The sequence below is a fragment of the Meleagris gallopavo genome, chromosome 7, assembly GCF_905368555.1.
Source record: "Meleagris gallopavo chromosome 7, MGAL_WU_HG_1.1, whole genome shotgun sequence".
NCBI lineage: Eukaryota > Metazoa > Chordata > Aves > Galliformes > Phasianidae > Meleagris > Meleagris gallopavo.
The window spans coordinates 5,032,466-5,058,520 of record NC_139410.1 but is presented as its reverse complement, the minus strand read 5'-3'; the positions used below and the strand labels follow the sequence as shown (position 1 = coordinate 5,058,520).

Below are 26,055 nucleotides of genomic sequence, written 5' to 3'. Positions count from 1 at the left end.
TGCTGAGAAAGTAGAAGGGAGCAGAGTTGCCTCAGCAGCAACGCACACCCGCTTCAGAAATCATCTCTGAGATGAGGAGAGGGTGGGAATAGCAGCAGCAGGATACTGAGAAATTGGGAATTGAAGGCGCATTACATAAACAGCTCTTCTGCCAGCTGAAAAGCCATCAGGATGATGATAAAGTGCACAATGTTTATTGATATCTGAATAACTGTTTGTTGCAAAAAAATGTGTTTTAGAAGTTAGCATAAATTCAGTTATCTGATTCTAGCACAGTTTAGTATTTATTAGGAAATCTATGGCTTTTTTATAGCCATTGTTCACCTTAGGGAGAAAATAAAGAAAGGGAGAAAGCCATTTTATTTTAATAGCGCTGACTTCCTAATCTAAGCACTCTATACTAGCAGCTTGGTTGCAGAGTGGAAAGAAATGGTGGATATTACCATTTATCCTTTGTTATGGAACGCTATCACCTCTCTCTATCTCCATCAGCAGAGCCAGGCAATAATTTATCGCAGCGGACGCTGAGGGATCTCAGCTCCAGAGCTGCTCCGGTTCAGATACTTTGTCATCATGAGCTTTCAAGGAGGTAAATAAGTTGATCAAGGGAGGAGATTTGTCATGTCAGCCTTTTTGCCCACCTAGAAGGCAGTACTCTTTCCCTCTCTCCTTATCTGACCCCTGCTTTCCTTGCAGCGAGTTGCCTTGTATGTAAGTAGCTTAGATAAGGACGTATGCCCTTAGCTGTGTCTCAGAAGCAGCCAGTGTTAAATGTATGGAAATGTAACTGATGCTGATTAGCCAGGTGTTGTGGTTTGAGGAGGAAAGTTCAATCAGAGCATAAAGAACAGGAAGGATTTTTGGCAGCCCCGTGCACGATCAACTCTTTAACAGCTGCTGGAGAGATTCCTACTAATGCTCAGAAAAGCAGGACCTGGGGAAAGCAGTCAGTAAGTGTAAAAGATGAAGACACGCAACCAGCGTAGCATCTTTCTGGTGTCTTGTGTTCATACTTCCTAACCTCGTCTGGCAGTTTTTGCATTCTGTAATTTGTCTCTGTAAATTCATAAGCACGCTGAACAGGGAAAGTGTTGGGAGTCGAGGAGCAGACAGCAATTCAGCACTCTTGTTGTCTGTCACCATCTCCTGATTTTCTGTGATTAGGGTACGAATGTCTCACAGTGATTCCTAGAGCTGATCATATGGGATCCGATCAAGCCTTCAGGCAGACTTGTGGCTCTGGTGATGTGCCTACACCTTGACCCACAGCCAAACTTTGCCCTCGTGTCCTGAAGCCTGGCTGGGCTTGACTGACCACAACACACTATGCGATGTTGTGACTATTTAATTTTCAAAAAATTTCAAAAAGCAGCAGTTCTCCTGCTGCAGAGACCAAGCTGGATTCTGGCAGTAGGAGTCTTGGGATGCTCCGTGCCTAAAGCCAGGGCTGCCACCCAGGCTCGTTCCAGGCTTACACTGAAAGCTGCTTCTTGACAAAGCAGAAAATATTTCCAGCCACTCAAGAGACTGCGGGTGGGCTCTGCAGACACAAAATGCAAATGAATCTTGATATTAAAAAGTGAAGGCTTAGGCATTTTTCTTTTCTCTTACATCTTTCTTGTTGCCTGTTGGCAATATAAGACTGCACTGTGGCGGTCTTTGGAGATGCAGGCCTCCAAAATAGGAGCCAGTAGGAGTTTTGCATAAAGCGTAATTTTAAAGAAAGGTATCGCAAAGTTTTTACCCAAAGATTCTCTTCTGACTAAATCATTCTCCCTTTAAAATGCTTCTAGTCTGGGAACACTGATGGAGTTTGACATACTGACATCAGCCAAGGAGGGCATCCTGAGGCAGAAAAGAAGGCATTTCCATCTGCATTACAACAGCAGCAGCTGTGTGGGGTTATGTACAACACAGAGAAGGGACAAGATCTGCATGGTTTGCAGAACATTCTTGAAGTCTGATCTGAACCCAAGCCCAGCACATCTTTTCATGGGCACACCTATGTGCACACATGCAATCCCATCCACTCAAACCTGTGCCACTCCTCTGGTATTCTGCAGTGCTGAGCGGTGGTGGCTTGCTGGCGAAGATAAGAGTGATGAAATATTTCCAGTTCTATGAAAGGATATAGCATGAAGCTAATTAATTAGAACTATTGGGAGTTCCTTTGAAACAGCCTGTGATTAAACATAAGGATTTATTGTGGAACAATTAGGTAAATTTGGCCTCAGGTATCTCCCATGACTTCTTGCTCCCTAGGGGAGCGATGATGAAATTCTGGCTTAAAGCTATGGTTTATTAGCTCTCTGTCTGTTTTAATTGATTCAGCTTTAGTTATATATCTCATTGAGAACAGTCGAAGCAAAGGATGTGTTAATTTGTAGGCATCCTGTGAATTTTTCTGCAAGGAAAAGGAAAACGCATTTTGCCTTGTTGGAAAGAGCAGAATGTGAAATGATGTGGAAACAAGCTGGAGGTTTAGCCTCCAGTGCCTTCACCATCTTTGCATTTCATCTGTATCTTCAGTCTAGTATTTGCAATGAGAGTGGCAAAGACCTCTGCAGTGAAGTTTCTCCGGCAGATGTTATCCTTTAGATTAGAGTACTGTGTCAACAGCCCGAGAATCAGTTCTTCTTTCCTGAAGCTTGCTATGAATCTGGTCATTTGGGTTACTGAAGCCCTATCTTAGCATTTGAACCATTTTGATAATATTTTTAGATTCTGATAAGGCAGACTAATCGTACTCTTTAGGCTTCATGTCAGCCCACTCCAAATTGCTGTAAAGACAAGGTGGAAGAGCCAATGAACCTCCGCTAGAAATTGCAGGATTGCTGGTATTTGTAGTACAGGGTATGCAGACATGATAGACTCTGATTTAATGATTAATTTGAAAGAAATGCTTATATGGAACTGCTACTTTTCAGCTCGTTTTACTAAGCTTTAAGCATTGACTTACAAAGATCACGACCATTTTTCTGAAACTACTGATAATTTGTGTTTTACTCTTGACTTTGCAGCTTTCTTTCAGCTGAGAATTATATTATGCAGTGTAGGGACATTGTATGACACCGATCCTTATAGTCTAAATGATCGAGAGGGAAAAAAAGAGGCAATTTTATAAAGGAAAGGACATATAATGAATTTTTTTTTTTTTTTTTTTTTTTTTTTTTTTTTTTAATAGAAGGGGAACAGAGAAGCAGGGAGTTGAATTACTGGGCTGATGGAAGGTAATAGAGAGCCTCTCAAGGAGGAGAATAAAAGAGCTGAGCTGCGTTTGCTTAAGTTTAGCAGAACAAGATACCAAATGGTTTATTAATTGCTGCCTATACTTGGGAGCAGCTTGAACTAAAGGAAAGTGATGGCGCAGAAGCAAATGTCAAGTGAAATAAAGAGCCTTTGGTTTTGGGAAGGTGTGAGCAGGTGACTGTTCCATTCTTTCTCAAGCTCTGATTCAACAATAGGCAAAGCCAAGAGCTCTTGCAGTGACATTCACACTGGCAAATGTACTTGAGGGCTGGGAGGATTGCATCCTGAACAGAATATCTCTCTTGGTTTGTAATGCTTTAATTTAGTATCAAATACTCGTGGACTGGCAGGGTCAAACAGGGATAGGAAAGTAATGTAACAGACATTGGGAAGGTGGGATGCCAAAGCATTCAGCCAAAAGGTCGACCAGCATGGAAACTCATTAGGAAAAATACTGTGAATACATCACTGCATGTGTGAGTTATGGAGCTAAACATGAGCTGCTCCAGCCCCCAGTGTGTGGGACTTCCAAAGTATGAAGTACAATGTGTGCAAGCTCACACACTCCAACACACACGTCTTCAGATGAGTGGACAGCCAAACACGCCAGCCTATAGTTATATAAATATACTTTCCCAAATATTGGAGCACATGGATTGCATTCTGTGGTCTGAGCAGCACAAGTGGTGGTCAGGGATAGAAAAGGCTCTTTTGAAGGTCTCCTGGAAATACCTGTGCAAGGTTGTTATATGACCAACTGATTTTTGCAGTACTTCTCTGACCGACTAAAGGCACGATGCAAAGCCTATAAAATGATTTTTAATGGACTTCAAAGAAACAGGACCTACAGTGTTGAACTTATGTTCTCCAGATAAATGTAGTCAATAAATAAATCTATTGAATGAATTCACTTTGATAAAAAGGAATGCATTTATTCCTTCAATAAGATGTTTACGAGACCTAAGAGCCCTTGTGGTGATTGTGGTGGGGGGTTTTAAGGAAGGTTGTGGCAAGAGGGAGTCGGCCTCTTCTCATGTAAAACTACCGCTAGGACCAGAAGGAATGGCCTCAAATTGCGCCAGGGGAGATTTGGGTTGGATGTTAGGAAATGCTGCTTCTCTGAAAGAGTGGTGAGGTGCTGGAATAGGCTGCTCAGGGAGCTGGAGGAGTCACTGACCCTGGAGGTGTTCAGGAAATGTTTAGATGTTGTACTGAGGGACATGGTTTAGTGGGAACTGCTGGTGGTAGGTGGACAGTTGGACTGGATGATCTTCGAGGTCTTTTCCAACACTGGTGATTTTGTGAGTCTCAGTTTGGGAGGATTGGGCCAGAAAGCAGAACAGAGGGCAAAGACATCTCTTGACCAGTGGGACCATGCAAGAAGGAGACCAAAATTCAGAGAAGCTTTGAGCAATGAATTGTTACAAATCTGAGTGTCTCTCCTGTGTAGGCCTGTGTGAGAAAACAGGGAGGAGAAAAGCTAGCTAAAAATAATTGAATCAACAGAGGCTGTGGAGAAATATGGAGAGAGCAGTTGTCTGACTGCAACTTCTGGAAACGTAGGGTAATGCAGGTATGGATACTGAGGGCCAACGCTGGGTGTACTGGATATGTGCTCTCATTGCATCTCCAGGAGTAAACCAGTCCGATCTACCATCTTCCGATTTCCCAGTTGGCAGCTACAAGTAGATGAGGATTTGATAAAAAGGAAAAAATGAAGTCCTTTAGAGCTAGAAATGCCTGCAACTTTAACCTGGCATTATACCTGTCTTTCTAGCCTTCAAGTCAGGCTGGGTGCTGTGAGAATGAGAGCTGGGTTTGCTTGACTGAGAAAAAACTGTCATTTTATCCAGGATTTTTCTCATCTCACAGCAGTATGCAGTTCAGTGAGGAAACTACCAAAGGATTGCATTTTTAGACACACACAGATCTGACGATAAGAAATACTGCAGGAATGCAAACACACACACACTTATTAAAAATACACATAAAATATCTAAGTGTGAATGCATACAAAAGCTGCATACCCACACGTATGTTGCTCTGAATTTTCTAAAAGCTCCAGAGTAACAAAATTTGATTCTGCAAAATCCTAAGGCACTTTTTAGAATTAAATTAATACTAATGCAATTAAAGTGGTAATACTGTTTGTTAAGAGTACTTAAATAATTCATTTTCCTATTGGTGGTATGGAATATACTTAGGTTCAGCAATTACATGCTAAGTGAAGGCAGCATCGCCTGTAATGACTTCATGACAGTCTGACCTTTGATAGCTCACAATAGCTGGAACCTCCTATATATTATAGAGGCTATAAAGTAAATTAACAGATATGAAATACCACTTCTGGCCTTCTGATGTAGTCTCCCCTAGCTGTGCTCAAGCCTAAGCTGTAGTGATCACTCAACCCCTAGAGTTTTCTTTCTGAGGAAGATACGTCCCATCTGTGCTCTGTGAGGGGAAGGAGTCGGAGGCAGTAATGCGCCAAAATCAGTCCACTCAGCCTAGGCTTAATTGTTTTTGTGGGTTTTTTGTTTTCTTTTCATATAGTCGGGCTAACTAGGGTACATTCAGCATCTCAGGGTTACAAGTGGATGGTGAGTTTCTGGGAGTCAGGCTGCTGGACTCCTCCTGCCAAAGGGTATGTCCCAGCTGAGGGGTGCAGGGGCGGCTGCCCTTGATGTACAGACTGAGAAACAATAGCATCTCTGTCTTTGAAGAAGAGGTAATAAGAGCATTAATAAAAGGCAGGTGAGGAGAGAAGGTCCCTTTTTAGCTCCTGCGTTGTTTTATCATTGTCAATCAGCTGGGAACTCCTTTGAGATTATTCAGCTGCAGTTTAATAACATTGTTTCTGTGATGACTTCAATGACTGAGCCTTTCTTCCATCCTTAGCTATGACAATAACCCCTCTGTTTTTACTCCTTCAACAAGCTATTGTGTGTGATTCAGTACATTAAGGAACATTATTAAATATAGAGGTTTCCTCTAATTAAGCTGCTTGCAAAAGATTGCTTGTCCAATCATTTGCTGGTGATAAGTATTGAAAGAAATTGTATCTTACTTTGAGTAGTACAATTTTCCTGCCATACACCACCAAGAAATAAAAAAAAATAAAATAATAAAGCAGTAAGTCTATAAAATCAAGCACTCAGAAATTAGATAATGCCAGAATTATGGGTAGATTAATTTGCTTTTTTTATTGTTATGAACAATGTATTCTGTCCTTCTATGCTCCCGATCACACGCAGTTCCCCTTCCCTCTCTGATCTTTTGCCCTATTCCTCACCATTTCCATTTATAAAATAACCATTTATTCTGGAACGTTCTCTTTTACAATTTTTAGAGTTTTCCTTTCAAGAGGTAAAAGTGTTTTCTGGTCTTCTTCCTGGAAAAGAGAGAAGTCATTTTATGTAGAAATTTTCCAACTTCTTCCATTCCCATACACTCATCTGTAATTTAAACAAAATTGTTGTTTGGGAGCATTGATGTAAGTACAGTTTCTTCATTGTTTCAGTAGGAACTATGGTATATTTATGATAACTGATATCTGGTTATTAAAAATCCACAGTTGCACCCATCTCCTGTAAGGTGGTGCGTCTTGCCTCATTCTGGAAGCAGCTGTTGAGTGGGAGAAGCTTGTAACATGCCCACCTGGAAGAGAAGTAGTGAAATTAATGCAGAGAAAAATCTTATCTGTATGGTTAGTTCAGACACAGCAGATTAGAGGTTGTTTTTCTGGTTGTTATCACCCATCATAATCTCCATATCTGAAGTTTACACGTCCTTCCTGAAGAATACTTGAGAATTTAAATGCAGGTGCGTTTACTCATTGCTTGTATCATATAAATTAGAGGTCTATGCTTGAAGGAGACTTCAACAATCTATTAGCGCTTGAATAACAGAGCTTTTCTCTAGCTCCTAGATAAACAAAAGAAAACCATGTTGTTAGAAACAAGAAGCCTCTTCACTTTTTATCTTAATGGAAATAAACCTAATCAAAAGCCAGCGATTAATGGCTCTCTCCAGGGTTTCTATTCTTGAAGATCAGAGAATCACAGAGTCTGAAATAGTTTCTATTGGAAGGTGTGATGCTGAGCTCAGATTGTGTATTTGTATATGCTCAGCTAGAAACAGATTTGCTAAAATCCAATATTTGAATGAAGATTCTCCTCTTCAATAGAGAGAAACAAGCAGCAGCAGCTCCAATATCAGCTAATTTATGTGTGCAAAAATGTCCTACAGCGCCAATAAAGTTGTTTCTTCCCAGGAAATGCATTTAAAATACTCATTAAAGAGTGATTGTTGCACAAATGAAACAAGTTGAAAGTTTTTTTTTTGTTTGTTTTGTTTTGTTTTTGTTTTTGTTTTTTAAGAAAGGATTTTCTTGGTAAAGAAAAGCAAAGCTCTCCCAAGAAAAAAGATCCCTGCTTTTCCAGACAACCAGACATTTGCTTCTTGCAAAAAAAAAAAAAAAAAAAAAAAACACAAACAAACAAACAAACAAACAAAAAACTAAACCAGCCCAAAAGCTCAGACTGAGGTTATTTGGCTGAAATTTGACACAGTTGCCTCATCCTCTTTACATGCAGTTACTTCCTGCTATCAGAGGTCGAAGCAGCCTTGTGCATCAGGAGTGGCCTGGCTCCTCCACCTGCATTTTGAATGGGAATGTGTAGTAGTCCTGTTGGTAAGCTCTGTATCAGATCTTTGGGATGGTTAATTGACTGCATCACTCCAAGGAGTGGGAAACATGCCAACTAGCATCTCCTCTTGCTTCCACAGTATACAGTGGAGAAATTTTAATAAATGTATTTAGTTTACCAGGCTAACCATAGATTAGACAGTAATTCATAGCAAACAACCTGGCTGTATATGAGGACGAGAAATCTCAATGTCTGATGCACAAAGCCTGTCACTCATCATCTATCAGATGAATATATAAAGCCTCTTTCTAGTGTTAAATGCACATAAAACAGTTCTTGCATCTCCGTAGGCAGCTTCCTCGAAGCGCTGTGTCATTCTGCACACCCTGTTCAGCCTGTACATCATTTGTTGGGTGTATTCTTCCTTCTGGCTCCTGATCAGACACCAGATCTTTCATTGCCATTATGGGAAGGGCATCCTTTTTCACCTCTTCTTTTTGTTCCCTCTGTAAAATTTCATCTGTTTGCTGTCTCAGGCTGCATTTAAGCTAGGGAAGCCAGGAGGGCTTCTGAGCTGGAAGAGACTTTGTGAGCGCCATTCATCCTCCTCTTCTTCCTCCTCCTCTGCCTTCCCTCTCTTTCCCTTGAAGGAAACTTTGGCATGCTGGTTGGATGGGCTCCCTGGTGTTCTCACACCTGTTTCCTTATCTGGAGGACCAAATAATCAACCTCCCAACATGTAGGTCAGCTTAGACACAAGCAGAAATCTGACAGTGACTTACAGCGTCACAAATAATTAAGAACAAGAAGGAACCAAAGACTCTCTTTTCTTTTTGTAGATGCTATCTTGAGCTAAAATAAATATATTGGCTTGGTTCAGCGCAGAGTCATCTCAGGGTGCCTGTAACAGTGCAGTCATGAAACAGCCAAGAAGCACTGTACAGTGGAAGTTACAACTGGGGTCAAGGCCACTTGCGTTTTTAGGAAAATACCTCTGCTCCAACGACTAACTACAGGACAGACCAGTGCTGATTCAGATGCTGACTTCCCAAGGTAGCGCTCACCCTGCTGGCTCACAGTGCTAAGGCAGCTTCAGCCATCATTTGGTAAGCCAGCCGTCATTTCATCTTTTCCCAGTGAAAGTATTCCGAGACCCTTCAGCACTTCTCACAGGCTCTGGGTATCTGAGGCAAATTGATAAAAGGCAGTGTGTTTTCCCATGGTTATTACTTTCCTAAAACCATTCCAGACTGCTGGCATTATTTTGTATATGAGGTGGTAGTTTGTGCACTTTTATGTCTCCTGGAAAGTGAAAGTTACTTGATGGAAGCTAAATGCGGAGAAAGCAAAAGGCATTCATCTCTCCAATTGGAAATTCTGTGAGTGGGCAGCTGTAAGCTGATATGCTTTGAGTTTCTGCAAAATGTAGCTACTACTAAACAGCCCAAATGGTGAAGCATTCTCAAACAGCGTAATGCTTTGATTTTAATCTTTCTGATCTAATTTATGACTAAATTTTCCCTTGGGAGATAATGCAGTAATCTCTCCTGGAAACCACTTTACAAATATGTTGAAGGCCAATCAGGTGTTACAGTTACAATGTCAAATTACATAGTCATCCATAGCTTTCCTTGGGACAGTTTGTCGTGGAGATTGGGTTGTTACAGAGTGAAAGCTTTGTCTCAATCATAATGTAGCTCAATGTAACCAGCTGACGATACATTCTCTGCGCTCAGGCAGCCTGTGTACCTGAAAATCAGACCCTCACTTAGCTAGTACAGTAACAGCAGAATTGTATTTTAGGCAGGAAGCATACGGGGACTCTCAGATATTGACGTAAGCCTGATCAGTTTCTGTGTTCTATTTTTTATTAGCTCAGAGCCTATCTTACTTGCTTCAGGTATGCAACAGGTAAATGTATAGCTACACAGTTAATTCTCTAGTCTTCCCATAGGACAAGGCCCTTTCCTGGAATAACACAATGTAAAGACCAGCCATTCCAAAAACACACCTTTGGTTCAACCGCTCCAAAGACGGTTTCTCTAAGTTGTGGGAAAACCTTCACTTGCAAATTTCTAATGACATAACAAAATATGTTTCTCACTGACTGCCACTTTAAATTTCAGGAAAGCTGTTGTAATGTTCAATCCATTGATCTATTGCTGAAGATATTATTGATCATTTGTAACACATACTAACAAAGAAGGTCAAGAGTGAGGTCAAGAGTAATGTGAAGATGCTACTGGTTGTCTTAAATATTCGGTCACAATTCAATTCTGCAGTCGTGGCCCAAGGCTCCTCAGGTACACGTCTTCACAAAATTACAACCAGTCACATCCTTCAGTACAACTTAGAGCAAACTAAAAAACTTCCAAAAGTTTTTCTTCTTCTTCTTGTTCCATTTTTGTAACAAATCTGAGTCTAAACAAGTTCAGTGTTTTGGACAATAAATTCTCTGTAGCTGCCAAGGCAACTCCGGTTATGATACACTGCTTGCTTCCAGATCAGGCACCAGAAAACTATTTTTCACAATCTGTGTTCTGATATTCGTCAGTGCACTCAAACTTGAGGGATTTTTATCGAAGCTTGCACCTCATATCTAAAAACTGGTGGTGCTCAGAGGGGCTTAACATCACAATTTCATGAATGTTGACGTAATTGAAGAATACTTGGTGTGGAAGGAGACAGGACACGAGCTTGTTCTGGAACAGCATTCCTGACATGTGTGCTCCGTGTCAGTTTTGACATTGCCTCAAAGTGAAGCATCCTCTTAGACATGAGAAATATCAGTATGTGCTAAATATTTCCTGTGGCTGTGAATGGGGCTTTAAAAGAGGCTTGCAGCAGCCACATGCCAGAATCCAGTGCAACATGTCTCCTGAACTTTTGAAAATCTCAGCTTATCTTGCCATTAAGAATTCATAATCGTCAATGAGCAATGCGTGCAACAGCTAATTGAGCTCCATAAAGTGCAGCAGGCTGACGATTTCCACATGGCTACAGTGTGGATATTATTATTTCCCTTAGAGTTAGCACCGTAAATGCTGTAGCTGCTTAGAGACCACTTTGTGCTAATTTAGCAAATGTTAATTTTTAAATTGTCACAGTGGAAGACGTAGTGCATTGCATCAGTGAAAATGTATGCAAAAAATAATGAAAATGAATTGATGGCATTTTAGATGATCAGCGCACTCACTAGCATGCTTGGCTGCCTTTCATAAAGGTGAATATTACGGCTGCCCTGAGAACTTGTCTAAAGTTTCACCAGCGTTCCCCTTAAGGGCACCATTGACGTATCTTGTAATAAAAACAGGAAACAGCTTTATCCAGTTTGGTTTTGCTCTAGCTGATATGAATGCTTAGTTTTTAAGCAATCAAAAAGGAAAATGTGAAATGTGCTTTTCAGGTTAACTTGAGACATGAAAAACTTCTGAAACAGACGACACGGTGGTAACTGTTCATGGTAGTTGAGCTCCTGAATTCACTGTGGCACATTGACCTTAACTGACATGGGGAAAAAAAAAGGACTATGCACTTAGGAAGTACTTTCCCCTTTGTGTCACTTGGAAATCTGACTTTTTTGGGATTTCATGTAACATGACAAAACATGTGGACCACGTTGTAGAGTTGCTGGGGCTCCTCAGACCCGGCTCAGCAGACGTCTGCTGTCTGCTGGCAGCTGAAGCACGAGGAGCCTTGCCGGTGTGTCCTGAAATGGATATTCCCTCAAAACAGAGCTCACTTTGCTTGCAACAGATGGCGTTAAAAGTGGGCCCTTGGCTTCTTCCCAATGCGTATCTCATTTACAGTTCTCTGCCCTTTCTATTTCTTTTGGTGGAAAAGCCTACAAAGCCTCCCTAATGGATGTTAAGAGGACATGGCAGTGCTTATGAACAGCCCTAGGTTCATCCACCAGGCACTGACCTGGGCAGAACAATGAAGTTTTCATTGGTATTTTGCTGCTTTTCACTCAGGTTCATTTGACTGAACCAGAGGGCAATTTAAGATTGCTAGTAACAATCACATCTTCTACTCCCTGCTAGCAGGATAACTCTGGCTGTTGGGAGCTTAAAATGCTTTACCTATGCTTAGCTAGTATGAGTTGTAACTAACGCTCCTGGGTTTTACCTTGGAAGGGAGCAGGTTGTCTGAAGTTCCTTTGCATAGATCATCCACTAGAAAGGAACCTCAGAAAAGATCCCTGTGCATGCCATTTTGAGGACTGGTTTCTCTGCTCGCCTTCTGCGTATGTAATGTTGAAAATGATACACAGCGTGCAGAAGAAATTGTCCTTGAATGGAACCATGCTGTCTCTGATTGAAGGACCCAAATTCCAGATGGGGATACTCAGTGCTCACACCAAAAAGCTGTTTTGCTCCTGTCCCCTGAGCAATCTGTTTGCTGAGTGCTTGCTTGCATGCTACTGTGGCCCGGCTGAGGAGTACGACGGTGCCATCTTAGGCAGCCCTTGAAGTGTGGTGGCTGCCATGTTGGGGTGGCTCCTGAAGTGCAGTAGCTGCCATTTGGGGACCAACCCTGAGGTGTGGTGTCTGCCATGTTGGAGTAGACTGTGAGGCCCAGCTTCTGCCATTTTGTGGTGGTTTCTGACATGTAAAGCCCTCAAGGTGCCATGTCAGCCATGCTGAGGTAGATTGTGAAGAACTGCTTCCGCCATTTTGAGCAGCGCCTGAGGTGTAGTGGCAGCCATTTTGTGGCAGTTCCTGAAATGCGACACCTGCCATTTGGGTGTGGCCCAGAGGCACAGCGGCTGCCATTTTAGAGGCATGGCAGCCGCCATATTGGGGGTGGTTCTTGAGGTGCTCTGCATGCTCTGCTGGAGCAAGTTGTGAGGTATTTCAGGACATGCAGGCTTTCCTGCCTTTCTTGGTGTGGAAGGAGCCATTGCACCTCCCTAGTGGGACACTTAACCAGGTGAGAGAACATTAGGATAGCTGAACCAGAAGGGTGTTCAGCCTTGTATACAAAGGATGGGAAGTTCAAATCACACCTAAGCTCAGCATGAGTTGCAGGGGAGGAGGTAGAGTTGGATGGTCCTTCCTGGTGTGAGGATCTGAGAGTCAGCATGGCTTCTCAGTCTATCAGTATCAACAAAACTTCATCCTTCGTTATCTCCTTTTTTTTCTTTCCCCTCCCCTTTCTTTTTTTCTTTTAAACTTTGGAAATAAAGTTTCTGGCTGAGTGTATGTATGAGTAGTGCATGTGTTAGCAGTACCATGCTGAATTAGGGCCATCTCGGGTGTGCTTCCTCTATGGAAGGAATAAGATGTGCTCTAAAAATAGGAAATGTGGCTTTAAGTGACAAAAACTGGCAGGGAGGACTTGGTCAGATGCAGTTTTAGAACTGCTTTTAATGTTTTCTCGACTCCATTCCAAGTTTTAAGTGTCCATTTAAATTAATTAGAATGATTATAGTATCCTTGGAACATGAGTGGAGAAAATTTCATTATAATTTCAATATTTCCTTTGTACCAATGAGAATCCAGAACAGCCAGCTTAAGAAAATTTCTGCATACAATGAAAAAGAAATTCCTGACCAAATTGACTAAGCTGAAATGTCTAAAAGCAGAGATCTATCGTGAAAGTGCTGGAAAGCCTCTGATTATAATGGAATCACTGTCCCAGGGTATAATGCAGTTCCACATTTAATATTGAGCTACTGAACCGTGCATCTCTACATAGCTGAAGTCACTGGGTTCTCATCAAAGTCCTGTAATGACACTGTGCTCTGCTTAGATGCCAAGCGACTCTTGAAATAGCTCCAGAGATTTTTTAGCAGCTTCAGCTGTAGAGACATAAGACTGCAGAAGGACAGCTACTGCCATGGTGTAAATATATCTTTCATTATATATACTGCTGCACTTGGCAATAAACTTATGAACTTCTATAAACATAATTAAAAGGTTCTTGCATACTTACAGGTGAAATCATGGCAGCAGTGCTGATGCAGCACAAGAAGAGCCTGTCCTGTCCTTTGTTCTGTAAATGTGTTTTGTCTTTCCTTACTCATGATACGTGCATGGCACATTTAATTAAATACCTCTTATTGTTTTCCTGTGTAGTTTTTGTATTATGGCATCAACTGGAGTCCCTGTCACGTTCATTATAGTTTGGGCATGCTATTTTAAGCGGAATTTTTCTTATTATGTATTGTTTAAGGTATTGATTTTGCCAAAGGGAAGAAAAAAAATGCTTGTATCCACTTAAGCAGACAAGTGGTTGTAAATTTCTGTCCATTAAATATACATGCTCACACAAACATACGCCTATGCAGTGCTTACAGGCTGATGCAGTTACAGAATTAGGTGAGATTTGAAAACTGTATTTCAGGGAACATTTCCACACAGGAGTTGTGTTTCTGGAAGCAGCTCTGGGCAGGAGCATTCTTCAGAATGTCTCCTCTCCTGCTGAGGACAGTAAGGCTCTATTGAGTGCTAAGATGGCACTTTTCAAGAACATATTGTTAACCTTTTAGATTTTAAAGAAGTATTTGTGGTTTGTTTGGCTTGGGGGTTTGTTTGTTTGTTCCTTTTCAACACAGGCAACCAATTCTTGGGTATGAGCAGGAGAGTTACTGCATAGCTTATCTAAAGTAAACAAAGTTTTCAGCCAACCTGGACGAGCAGCAATCATTTTGATAATAGTTTTATACCAGTTTTGCTAAAAATCTGGAATATGTGTGGTTCCAGCACTTCAGAATGAAACTTGGATTTGAATCTGTGCAAATACTCAATGATTTATCTCATTTATTTAGCAGTATAAGGTGATGATATTGCTTATGGGCTTTGTTTTACTCATCCAACCGTGCTCTCCATTTCTGTCATCCATTCCTCCTTGATGGTGAGCTCTTCCAGTGGTCTCTCTCTTACCATATGTTGTGACCTTCAGTCTCACCCTATACAGTGGAAAGCTACTTGCTAGTATCTCTAATAATCTCAGTTAAACCAAAACAGAAATGTGGTTCAATTCGAGAATTTGAAGCTTAAGTTTTTTTGTTATACCTGTATCTCATGCTAAAGCATCTGATGTGTGACAAATTCAGAACAATTATAAATGGGCTGCTCCTAATCTATTTATTTCATTTTTGTCTTTCAGTCTATCAGAGAAGTCACAGGCTATGTTTTGGTGGCTTTGAATCAGTTTGAATACCTGCCACTGGAGAACCTGCGCATCGTTCGTGGGACCAAGCTCTATGAAGACCGATACGCTCTGGCAATATTTCTTAACTACAGAAAGGATGGTAATTTTGGACTCAGGGAACTTGGCTTGAAGAACTTGACAGGTAAGTGAAGTTTGTAAATAAGGTGGATTACTTGGGGGGGGGGGGTGAGGGAAACAATTCAAAAAATAACAGCTTGTTGTTTGTTGAATATGTGCATCAGAGCTCTCGGTCATTTGCATTATGCGTATAACAGAGGCACCATCAGACAATGGCAGCTGTGCATTGTTTGAAAGGCTTATTGGTACTTCATTTAATTTCCTTTTTGGTTCACAACTGAGCTCTTCTCAGGTTCAAAGGCTGTGTATAGGTTTCATAGCAAGAGCACGTTTAAAACAAAAATAACTGTTGAAGATGACCTTTTTCCTTAGTTTTCAAGAACGCTGTTTCCCAGTGGTCCTTGGTTACTGATGCAAGTTGTTTCAGGTGTTAAATACTTTTTGGCAAAGTAGCTTAGCTTGAGCTTTCCCTCTGTTCTTGCTTCTGTTTGAGTCGCTGTTGCTGATGTGCTGGTAGTGGTGCAGGGAAGGAAGGGAGAGTCACTGGGTCTTTGCTGTATTTCATTTTAGAACTTCCTTTTCGATGAGAAAAGGTTTATTATATATAGTGAAAAAATATTTTTATTTTTCCTTTGAGCAGAAAGGTAAGTTAAGTCAATGTTTTTATATTCATGTAAATTCATGGTTAGATAATGATGGGGAGTATGTCAGTATTTCTTTTCTCTCAACTGAGAGTCTGTAGTGAATGGTTTGGGAGCTTAAAAGTTGGCCAAGTATCATATTGTATAGTGTTGGACAGTAACTTAATGAATTGCAGGCAGTGGCAAATGTTTTTAGGGAATTCACTAAAAGTATTTTATTTATATTTGGTTCCTCACAAAGGGAGGACATTTGCTTTGATGTTTGTGAAATGGCCCTTATTTCTGTGAATCTCTAAATGTTGAGAGCAAATCGCTGACCTGAGCTAGGTGTAGAGCTTGTACAGAGAGGTGGGAACTTGGTGAACTATACTTAGGCACCCTTCTCTATTCACTTTTTTTGTGTCTCTGTAGGCACTGGTACACAAGTGCCTGCAGTTCTCTGTTCATATCTCTGAGTTGTATGGTGGTGCTTTCAAAAACAGAAAGGTGAAGGAAACTTCATCTGTTTGATGGACTAAAGCATAATTTTGCCAGGCTTTCAGAGCAAGCTCTTTCTCCCAGTCAGACTTTTAACATTTTTCTTTACTGAGGCCATCACGCTGATACCAGAGTGCTTCCCAAGGTCTCTAAATCCCTGCCATTCCTACTGTGCTTCTCTCTACTACTCTCGTAATCCAATTTTCTCCTATTCTGTTTCCAGTTTTTTTCCCATCCTTCTGATTTAAGGTGTTCATTGTGGCTATCTGTGCTTTCACTTAACGCAGAGCTATAGCATCATGCACAAGTAGAATTGTCTACTTCATATACCTTTTATTGTCTGTGGGTCTCAAGAGGCTTTGTAAAATACATTAGTCCAGATAAAACTGAGACAGAAAGGCCAAGGCCGGAGAAGGGTGGTAACCCTTTCCTTTGGGGTTGAAGGCTGTTGTTCTGCTAGGAAGTAAAGGTTGTGTTTTCAGTGACTATTTATCCATTACTTTGATGCTTGGTAATGTGAATAAACATATCTTGTAGGCCTTGGCTCAAGACTTTGTTCTTGAACCAGCTGCCCTGTGCCTGTTTCCAGAGTTTCTCTCGGGACGCTGCTTTTTTGTGATAGCACCAAGACTGCCCAATGAAAATCTAGCCTGTCTTCTCAAGTGCTGTAAGAAAATCTGCCTTAGCTCAGTCTTTGAATCTTTCTTAAGATGAGATCACCACAGCCACTTCATGTAATGTAGGTGGTGTTTAGAAAGCCCTCTGATGGGATTATTTGGCTCAAAATGTATTGTTTCTTGGAAGTGCCTAATAACACTAGCTTGTCTCCACTGAGTGCTTAAAATAGCTTCTGAGTGCTGAGTATGAGCCAGTATGTGCTTAAAAAATGCTCTTAGTATTTTCTAGATAGCATGTGCCAGGGCCTCAGGAGTCCCCCCAGCAGCTGTTCTTTGACCATTTTCTGTACTGGTTAAGATGCACCTGACTGTATTAACCCACAACCTGCTTCTTGATGCAGATATTCTCCCTGGAGCTATTACTACTTCATTCATTTTCCTAATACATCCTTAGCCTTAATAGCTGCATAAAAACAAGTGGTGTTTGCAGCAGCCCTAATGGCACCAGGCCACAATAGATGAGCTGTGTCTGGGTCTTCCCCGTGTCTACCAACTGCTCCTTGTTTACATTAGAAACAACCAGTGATTTGCATTGAATTTAAGGTGAAGCAGTTCCCATGAGCTTGCAGCCATCCGGCTTCTAGTCCACTACAGATTTAAAGGTATTGGCATAGAATGATAAAATGCAGTGTTCTCACCTGCTGATCATCCTGGGTCTTAATCAGAGGCATGATTTCATTCCCCTGTGATGTACCATTGCATTATTTTTACTGTGTTGTTAACAGCTGTGTTTTTATTGTCAGATATTTCTGACATACTTACATTTCAGCTTTAAATTTAAATGCTTGATTTTTTTTTTTCCCCTTAAGCTATAAAAAAAATGACAGCTGTGATAGCAGTATGTTTTATCTGACACGGAAAACACAGTCCTGTTCTCACTCATGATGTCTGTCAGCCCGAGAGGGAGTTGTGGTAGTGTAGCACAGGTCAGGAGCAGGCCCCAAAATTCACGTGGCACTTCCAGAAAGCTTGGCCTGTAAAAATCTATTTCTCACTTACTATGAACACGTAGTCAATGATTCCACAAAAGTGGAAAACAAACAGACATTGAACCAACTAAGTGGCTGCTGCCACCTCAGCTGGACTCATCTCAGCTTGCAGATTCAGCTGCCAAGCAGTGTTAAAATAAAGTGCAAGTTTGACACACTGAATGTATTATTCAGCCTGAGATTAACAGAATAACTGATGCTGAGGGAGAAGGAATGCCACCTTTTTCCATTTACTTTGTATGAGCTAGTGCAAATCATTCCTGTCTCTCCCATGTAGCTAGGCAGTCAACCTTAACTTATGCAATGAAAGGGCATAATCATTGTTCACACTTTGAGTACTCCAAATATAGAGAATACCTGATGGCTGCATTTCATTATGGCATTTATCTTCATGAGCTGGGAAAGAGGGATAACTCACAAGCCAGAACCACTTATGAAGTATCCCATATTTTCCTCTGAGTGAAGATGAGTAACAGAGATCTACAGCAAATGCTGTATCTTCGAATAAGCAGGAATCAGCTAATCTCCCCTATTGGCCTTGGTAATAGAGTTTCCCCTGCATGTGTCAATGCAACTCTGGAATTTCTTAAATATATGAGAATAAAGCAGAGTTAGCGGTGGTTAGTTTGATAACACAGAAAAGCAGCACAATCTCTAATTTCTTATCTGCCCGCTTTGGGCAGATAAATAGAGATAAATGTTGAATTAAAATAACTGAAGTTTGAGTGGCAGATGCATATTGTAGCCCAAAGGATGGCAAAAAAAAAAAGAAGACATCTCATTTGACCAGCAGGAAAATCCCAGGGCAGGGAACATCTTCATTGTGTACAGAAATTGATTGCTATAAATTGGCTGAGCTTGTTCAGCACTGTGACTGCGTACGGACATTCCTGCAGCAGAGGCTAGGACCATTCCCTTTCTGTCACCTTTCCTTGGTCCACACACACACAATGCACATCGGTGAGTCACTGCTGAGATGCCAATACCTGTGTGTGACTCCCAGCCTGAGTGGATGAGCCCTGGTTGTGCTGGTGCATCCCTTGGTCTCTGTGGCTTCCTACTATTGGGTGAGCTGGGAAGAAAGCAATCTGTAGTTTGCCTCAGGCTTCCCATACAACAGGTGGGCAAGGCATTGCATCTCTAACCTTGGAGAGGTGTTGCTAGGATACGTGGAAGAATGAGGAATTTGTTTAAAAATCCCTTTGGTACCCTCTGCGATCAGGGCTGCTGAAGGAGTTAGAGTGTAGTGCCTAGAAGAAGCAGGCACAGTGCTCAGTGTCTGTCCAGGGGCACTCCTTCCCTGTAAGCTTGGAATTGGCAGGTGGCATCGGTATCCCAGCACAGCACCACTGACCTGTCGGTGGAGAGAAAAAGGAGGGATATCCTGAGCATGCCTGTTCTTGCTTTGGGAAAGGAAAGCTCCTCTGTGCTGTGGCACAGCCTACGGAGCCAGCAGGAAATGGGTCACAGGTAGTATAGCAAGGTCAAGAGGTGTATGTATTGTGTATGGTCAGAAGTAAAGACTGATCCTCACCCGCAGGAGATGTATACTCGCACATTGATTGTGTTCAGTAACAATAGTTGAGCTTTGGATTTTTAATTGCAGTGAGGCTAGAATTTTACAGTCTCTAAAGGATTCAGATATGCTTTTGTCATGCTAAATGCTGCAACTAATGTCTGATTGTCTGATTTTTTTTGCAACCTGTAGATCACCCATTGATGCTCAGCTTTCTTTATTTCAAAGCACTTTTGTATTTTTAGTTCTGTCTCTAGAGTTAGAAATGTGCAACCTTGTTTGGAATGATTATGGCAAAAGAAAATAGAAGAAGCTCGTTCTTATGATTTATTGGCGCGTGTTTTCTAATTGGATATTCAAAGGATTCAACGTATCCTAAATGCCTGCCTTCGGTCTCTGGAAGTTGTTTGCTGCTTCCTCTCCTATGAGTTTTTTCTCACAAACTATGAAATGCATATTGTGTATTGCAAATGGGCTGACCAGTTTATCAGAAGGCATGGGCAGGATGCTCCCCATGAGCCTTGAGTACCCCACAGCCAGGAGGAGGTCTCATCAACCAACTTATCCTCTGACCAAAGCTGAGCTTGGAACTACAGGGAGGAGAAGCCATGCCAAACCCTTGGCCTTATTGCTCTGACTTTGTAACAAACTGCAATTTAAATTGGCCCATACTGTCTTCCACAATACATCCAGGTATGCTGCCATTGTCACCTGCCATTGTCATTTGTTCTCTCTTTCTTGGTAGTTTCTTCTTTTTACCTCTCTGCAGTAGTTTTCTCTATCAGCACATTTTTCAAATTCTCCAAGTTTTGGATGTGTGAAACACCCTTTAGCTTTTTAGATATATGGGCAATCAAGATAAATCCAATAACGCTGAAACCTCCTAACAAAGTAGTAGCTTTGCCCGACTTCAGCGACTCGCGAGCTCCAGCAGCATAGGGATTTCTCTGGCCAAACACTTTGCAGAGAGTTAAACATCTGAGCAGAGTAATCCCTCCATTTCAATCACACGGGTCAGGAATGGGTGGCACTGCAACATGTTTGAGTTTGGCAGAGAGATCTGTGCTGAGCTGTTCTACAACGTAAGTAAAATGCAATCAGCATTACACTAGGGAAGAAACTGTGCAGTTTGTAGTGACAGTGCTGCTGAGGAATACATCCCAGCTCCTGCCGGGGACAGGAAGGGGCTGTGCCTGTGCTGGTTGGGGCTGGCTATTTTAGGAATGGAAATCCTTGTTACTCCGGTAGTATATCTTCTTCAGTTCAGGTGAATGAAAGAGGCACTGATTTCAGTGTGGAGTTTTTTTCTTTTTTCTTCTCTCTACAGTCTTCTGATTTCATTGATTTTCTTATTTTCTTCTGACAGGCAACAGCTGACAAGGAATTGGGTGCTTTTGTAAAATAATTAGTCTTGTGTTACATGGTGAATGTAACCCATCAGCTCTCCCTAGCAGAAGGGTGTGTTCTATAGCAAAGTGGTTTATCTGCCGTACGTGGCAGGCTCTGCCAGCTTCGCAGGGATGTGAGGTGTGAGCACTGGTGTGGCAGTGGGGCTCAAAACGGGCATGAAACTCTGAGCATTGGGTGTCAGGTAAATGTCTTTAAGCACAGGCACTTCAGTGGCATTGCAGCATATGTCTACAAGGTAGCACAGGCCTACAGACCTCTCTTTAAAACCAGATCAGAGGATGTGAGGTCCCTTCTTTAGCTTCACTATCTGTAGGCTGAAGGAGGTGAAGCCCAAACTGCTGCTTGGCCAGCTCCATCCCAGGCTGCTTGCTCCTCAACATGGTCCTTGTGGTGCCACAAATCCCAGCCTGGCCAACTCTGGGACTGCTCTTGTCAAAACCACTATGAAAGGTTTCAATGTGGGTGATTTTGCAGCAGCCTCAGTTTTTGAAGTGAGAGTAACTGATAGTCATAAGAAGTTTATCTGACAGTTTGATCACACTGCTGAGATAAATGCAGAAATGTCTAGGCAGAAATGGTAACCTTGAGGAGAACAAAAAAAATAGAAACATGGACCTGCAGAGGAAGGGAAATCACTGTGCAAATAGAGGTGACAAAGTGGGAAACACCCAAATGCAATAGTCTAATGGCAAAACAAAAGCACTTGCCAAAGCAGTAGCTGTATTAGGGATGAAGGAGCAGGCAGGCTGCACAGGAGCATGGCTGATACAGAGCTGCTATAGTGCTCTGGTACTCCCCAGCTGGTTCCATCTGCTTTGCAGAAACTTCTTTCCACGCAGAATGAAGCTTGATTGCTCTGAAGTGACAGTGCCAGGTACTCTGAGCAGGAGGCAGGTGATGCACATGGAAGTGGAGCTGTGTGGAGCTGTAGAAACGTGCCTGCAGGCAGGGAGGGGGAGCAAAGCTATCACATGAGGAGAACACGCTGGAGGCTTTTTTCTTTGATGTTTGGAAATCGCTCAAGGGGCTGTCTTCTCTGAAGCCCTTTTGCCTTCTTTTATTTATTTATGTGTTTATTTATTTATTTCTTCCTCCATCCCCACCTTGGTGAAACTTTCATAGATGTACTTTTCATTTCCTTAAGGCTTAGAGGACAGAGGGTGTCTGTCAGGCCAGCTGTTGCACAGAGGCTGTGCTCACACTGGACTCACACTGGAGATTCCCTGGGTGCTGATTTCTGCTTCTGCTCTCAGAAATAGTCGAGCTTCATGCTTTGGCTTTGAAGCCACACATAGCCCTGATGTGAGAGCATGGAACGAAGGGCAGCATCAAAGATGATTCTTTCTGCCAGCTGGAGAGATGAAATAATGTTAGTGGATTGGTTTTGTGTTGGGTTTTATGGATCAGCTAATCATGTGTTCATGCTGCAAAAGCTCTGGGAGCTGGTTCTGTTATTGGGCTCTGGATGGAACGCTGCAGAGTCAGCCTGCTTCAGAGATGGCAATGGGCAGCTGTGAGCAGGATACTGAGGTTGAGCTTACCTGGAGCTGCTCACTGCACTGCCTGAACTGACCCCAACAGAGCAGCGTTAGGGCATGCTGGGTGTCCTTGGAACATGCTGTCATCATTTCTGGAGTTATGTTGGATGCACTGCTGTATTCTCTATGCGTGTCACATTGAGCTCTCAGTGTGTCTCTGGTTCTGGAGTGGAGAGTGCATGGAGTTCTTGTTTGTTTTAATGCTTGTTTTATTTGTTTATTTTTAGCTGAGTCAACATCAAAGAGGGGCACTTGAAGTAGTGGCAAACTTTATGTTGAGATTTGGGCCGGGGCTGAGTTCATTTCTATGGCTTGACTACCAAGGCCACATCCTATTGAGATTTGTTCTTTCTATGAGAAGCAGTAGTGGAAGAAACAGGCTCTGGGTTTCTCCTCTGTTAGAGTTAAAACAACTGTGCTTCGTTTCCATGAAATAATAATGATTCTCTTTGCTTGATACTTAAATTCTTTACAAGCCTCAGCCGGCTACAAATCCATTATCCTGAGCACAATGTTGCAAACAATGATAATAATAATTAAATAAAATGTAATGCACAAAAGGGTAAGCCTGCTGCTGGCTCTTTTTACGGACTGAAGTGCTGGTTGTTATTCCTTTTCCAGGAGACTCTGCTGCTCTGCAGGAAGGTGTCAAAGCCCTGCCGCCACAGGTGCAGGCAGCTGTGCTGGGGAGGGGCAGGGACCTTGTTTGGGGGTAGAAGAGCTGCTGTTCAGAAACAGTCAGTGCAAGGTGGATTGAATGGATTGGGAGGATCAGGGCTTGCCTCCTTTTATTTCCCCTTGCTCATGCAGGGTTGTGTGGGAGTTCTTAAATGATGATATTATGGCTGTGGTTTTGTTCCCTCCTGCTGAGTTAACTATGGCTTGTGGTAGCTGTGCTTCTGGTGGTCACACTGATGTGCTGACAGAGGCTGATCCCGCTGTGTGCTGTAGAGTTGCTTTAGCAATGGCTGGACTCGAAGGCTGATCTTTAAGCAGGACTTGATGTCTTAAAAGCGTGCACCCAGCTAAAATATGCATTAGGTAAGGTTGCAAGGGCGGCATCCTGCTCAGTGCACGTGGAAAGAAGAGCTGAGAGGGATGTTTTAATGGCTGTGACTACAGAATGGATTAATCCCAAGAGCTGTGCAGTTAGCCCCATGTGAGATCACCGAGTCTCACCACAGCCCCTGTTTCATCCAGGAGTGAGACTCCTGGGTGTAGAGAGCTGAATGGTTTTGATTTAATATTCAGGAGCATTCAGCTTCCCAAATGAAGATAATATTTTTGCTAGCTGAGAGATTTATTAATATCTTAACGTGGCCTTGGCTTTAGCCTTTTATTCCTTGCTTTCTTAAAAAAAAAAAAAAAAAGTCTTAGCACAAACCAGCCTTGAAGTTTGGAGAAGTAATCAAAGCTCCGCTGAGCAGATTTGACTGTACTGATGTGTTGAATGAGCTGTGACCTCTGCCGACCTCATTCTGCTCCATTTCCCCCTCAGGCTGGTAGCAGCGGTTGGATGTAAACATTAATCTGTTAATTTAACTTCTGATATAAATAGAAAAAACATATAATTGCAATTGCTATTTTGTCAGTGGCCTATCCAACCTTACTGCTTTGCTTCAGAGAGAAGTGGCCATGCTGCTGCATGCCTCTCTGCTCAGGGCACTTTCCATCCACAGTGTCTGGATGGGGCAGATTATGGCTTGCTTGGTGCAGCAGGTGGGTCAGAAGGGACATTAGGACTTTCCTGACCATGAAGTGTGTCCTCCAGCAGCCCTGCATGCTAATCTTCTTTTTCACATCCTTTCCTGGTGTCAGTAGTCCTCTGCTGTGCAGTTTGCAGTATCTTGGAGGTTGCCCTTTATCTTCAGCCTTTGAGCTGGGAGTGGCGCTGACGTGCCTCACAAGCACTGCATGATGGTGGTTTGGCTGCCCCAGCAATGAGAGGTTGGTGACACCAGGTTCAGATGGCAGGTTTCACATCCAGCTGATGTGGGATGTGCTGCAGAGACATGAGGTAGTCTGCTCAGAGATGTACCAGTTGCTTTCTGATATGGGTAATCGGTGTCATAATCTAGGGCTTAACGGTGGCTTACAAAGAAAACTTACTTGGGTTTGACTAAAATTGCTCCCTAACACAACTGGCTAAATTGAAGCAAACCCCACGTGAATGTACTTTTATATCCATTTACAAGTGCCTTGTATTGATCTAGCCTACTACAGCAACTCAGATGAGCTAAATTGATGTCTGTGCACTAAGTTAAGTGGATTCACATGGGATTTCATGCCTGCTGAGCTGACTTGACTTCAAAACTGATTTTAGTTAAACCAATGTAAGCCTTGTGTGAGGCATAGGCCTTTCTTATTTGTTGCTACTGCTTTGACCAAGAGTTACATGACAGTATAGGGGCAAATGAGATGCAACTGAAGGGGAAAACTGTGCAACTTGCCCTGCTGACTGCGGTGCTGTGGTGCCCTACTAACCTTGTCCATATTTGCAACTTGAAGTGGTACTAGGGTTGCTGACATGGCTTAGTATCAGTCTTATTTCTAGAAGGCAGAGATTGGAAGAAGACTATTTATTTAATCCTTTTGCTGTCATATACATTGCTGTCCATGTCTAGAGAGAGCAAAGGAAACAAATGCTTGCAAACTTATGTACAATCTTGCCTCATGCCCCTGAATCCAGCAATTTGCTTAAGAGCTCCTTCTCTTGCCATACAATATCTTTCAGCTTTGGCTGTGCTTCCATCCTCGTTGTCCTATATACCAGAGTTCCTCCAACCCTTAAGCTGTCAGGCTTTTGTTGTCTTGGCCACCATGGGCTAATCTAAAATGCCCAAACTAGTGCATCCAAAGGCTGTGACCAAAACAGTTCCAGGGAACTGAAATCTAACCCATCATCTTTCTGAACTGGCCGCTTGCCTGCAGTGAGGGCTGCGTTTCACCTTTAAACTCTGTAAAGACAAGGTGTAGAAAATGACTGCTGGTGTGCAGATCTCCATAGGTTCACAAACTGTTGGTTCATAAGTTATTGTGGAGCAGTGGTAAGAGGAGATGTATGTGTTCTGCTCTTTGCTCCCCAGATGGCCTACAGGAATATGTTTTACATAATTTTACTAAAGCTTGGCAATATTGTAGGATCAAATCACAACAGCACAACCTCTTGAAACTTCTGTTGATAGAGATTTCTCTTGGCTGTTAATTGTTTCTGTCTAGACACTTCTATGTTAAGGACAGTGTTCATATTTTAAGAGTTCGTGAATCTTTGTAGATGTTAATCCATAAACTTCAGCTATTTTTTTTCTCTGAAACATAGAGGTCATTTATTTTTTTCATCTATAAGCAGCACTTAAATTCCCAGTCGTGGCTCATAAATGCATAGGAGAAGATTGACAAAAATAGCCCTTGCCCTAAATAGCTTGGCGTGTCCAAGGCAGGAGGCCACCAGTGGACTCTGAGTGGTGGGGAAAATAAATCTACAGCTTCTTGTGGGTAAAACTGGTTTTGGATACCCACAGGGATGCCAAGTTTCGCTTTTGTATGAAGACAAAGAAGATTTGAGAGAAGTATTTGAAAGAGGTCAATGAGATAACTTGCTGGCTGTCCACGTCTTTGTATGAGATACAGCACAGAAGAAAGAACAAAAGATGTTTGAAAACGTCTTGTGTGTGAT

General features: G+C 42.2%; 1 protein-coding gene across 8 annotated transcripts in view; it reads left to right on the top strand.

Moving 5' to 3' along the window:
- ERBB4 (erb-b2 receptor tyrosine kinase 4) overlaps positions 1-26,055 on the top strand; it is a 515,280-nt gene that overhangs the window by 234,427 nt on the left and 254,798 nt on the right. For all 8 annotated transcript variants that reach the window (XM_085228854.1, XM_085228852.1, XM_085228851.1 and 5 more), the window contains exon 3: positions 15,009-15,195. In XM_085228854.1, coding sequence (XP_085084980.1) covers positions 15,009-15,195 — 187 coding nt within the window. The remainder of the gene's footprint in view (positions 1-15,008; positions 15,196-26,055) is intronic.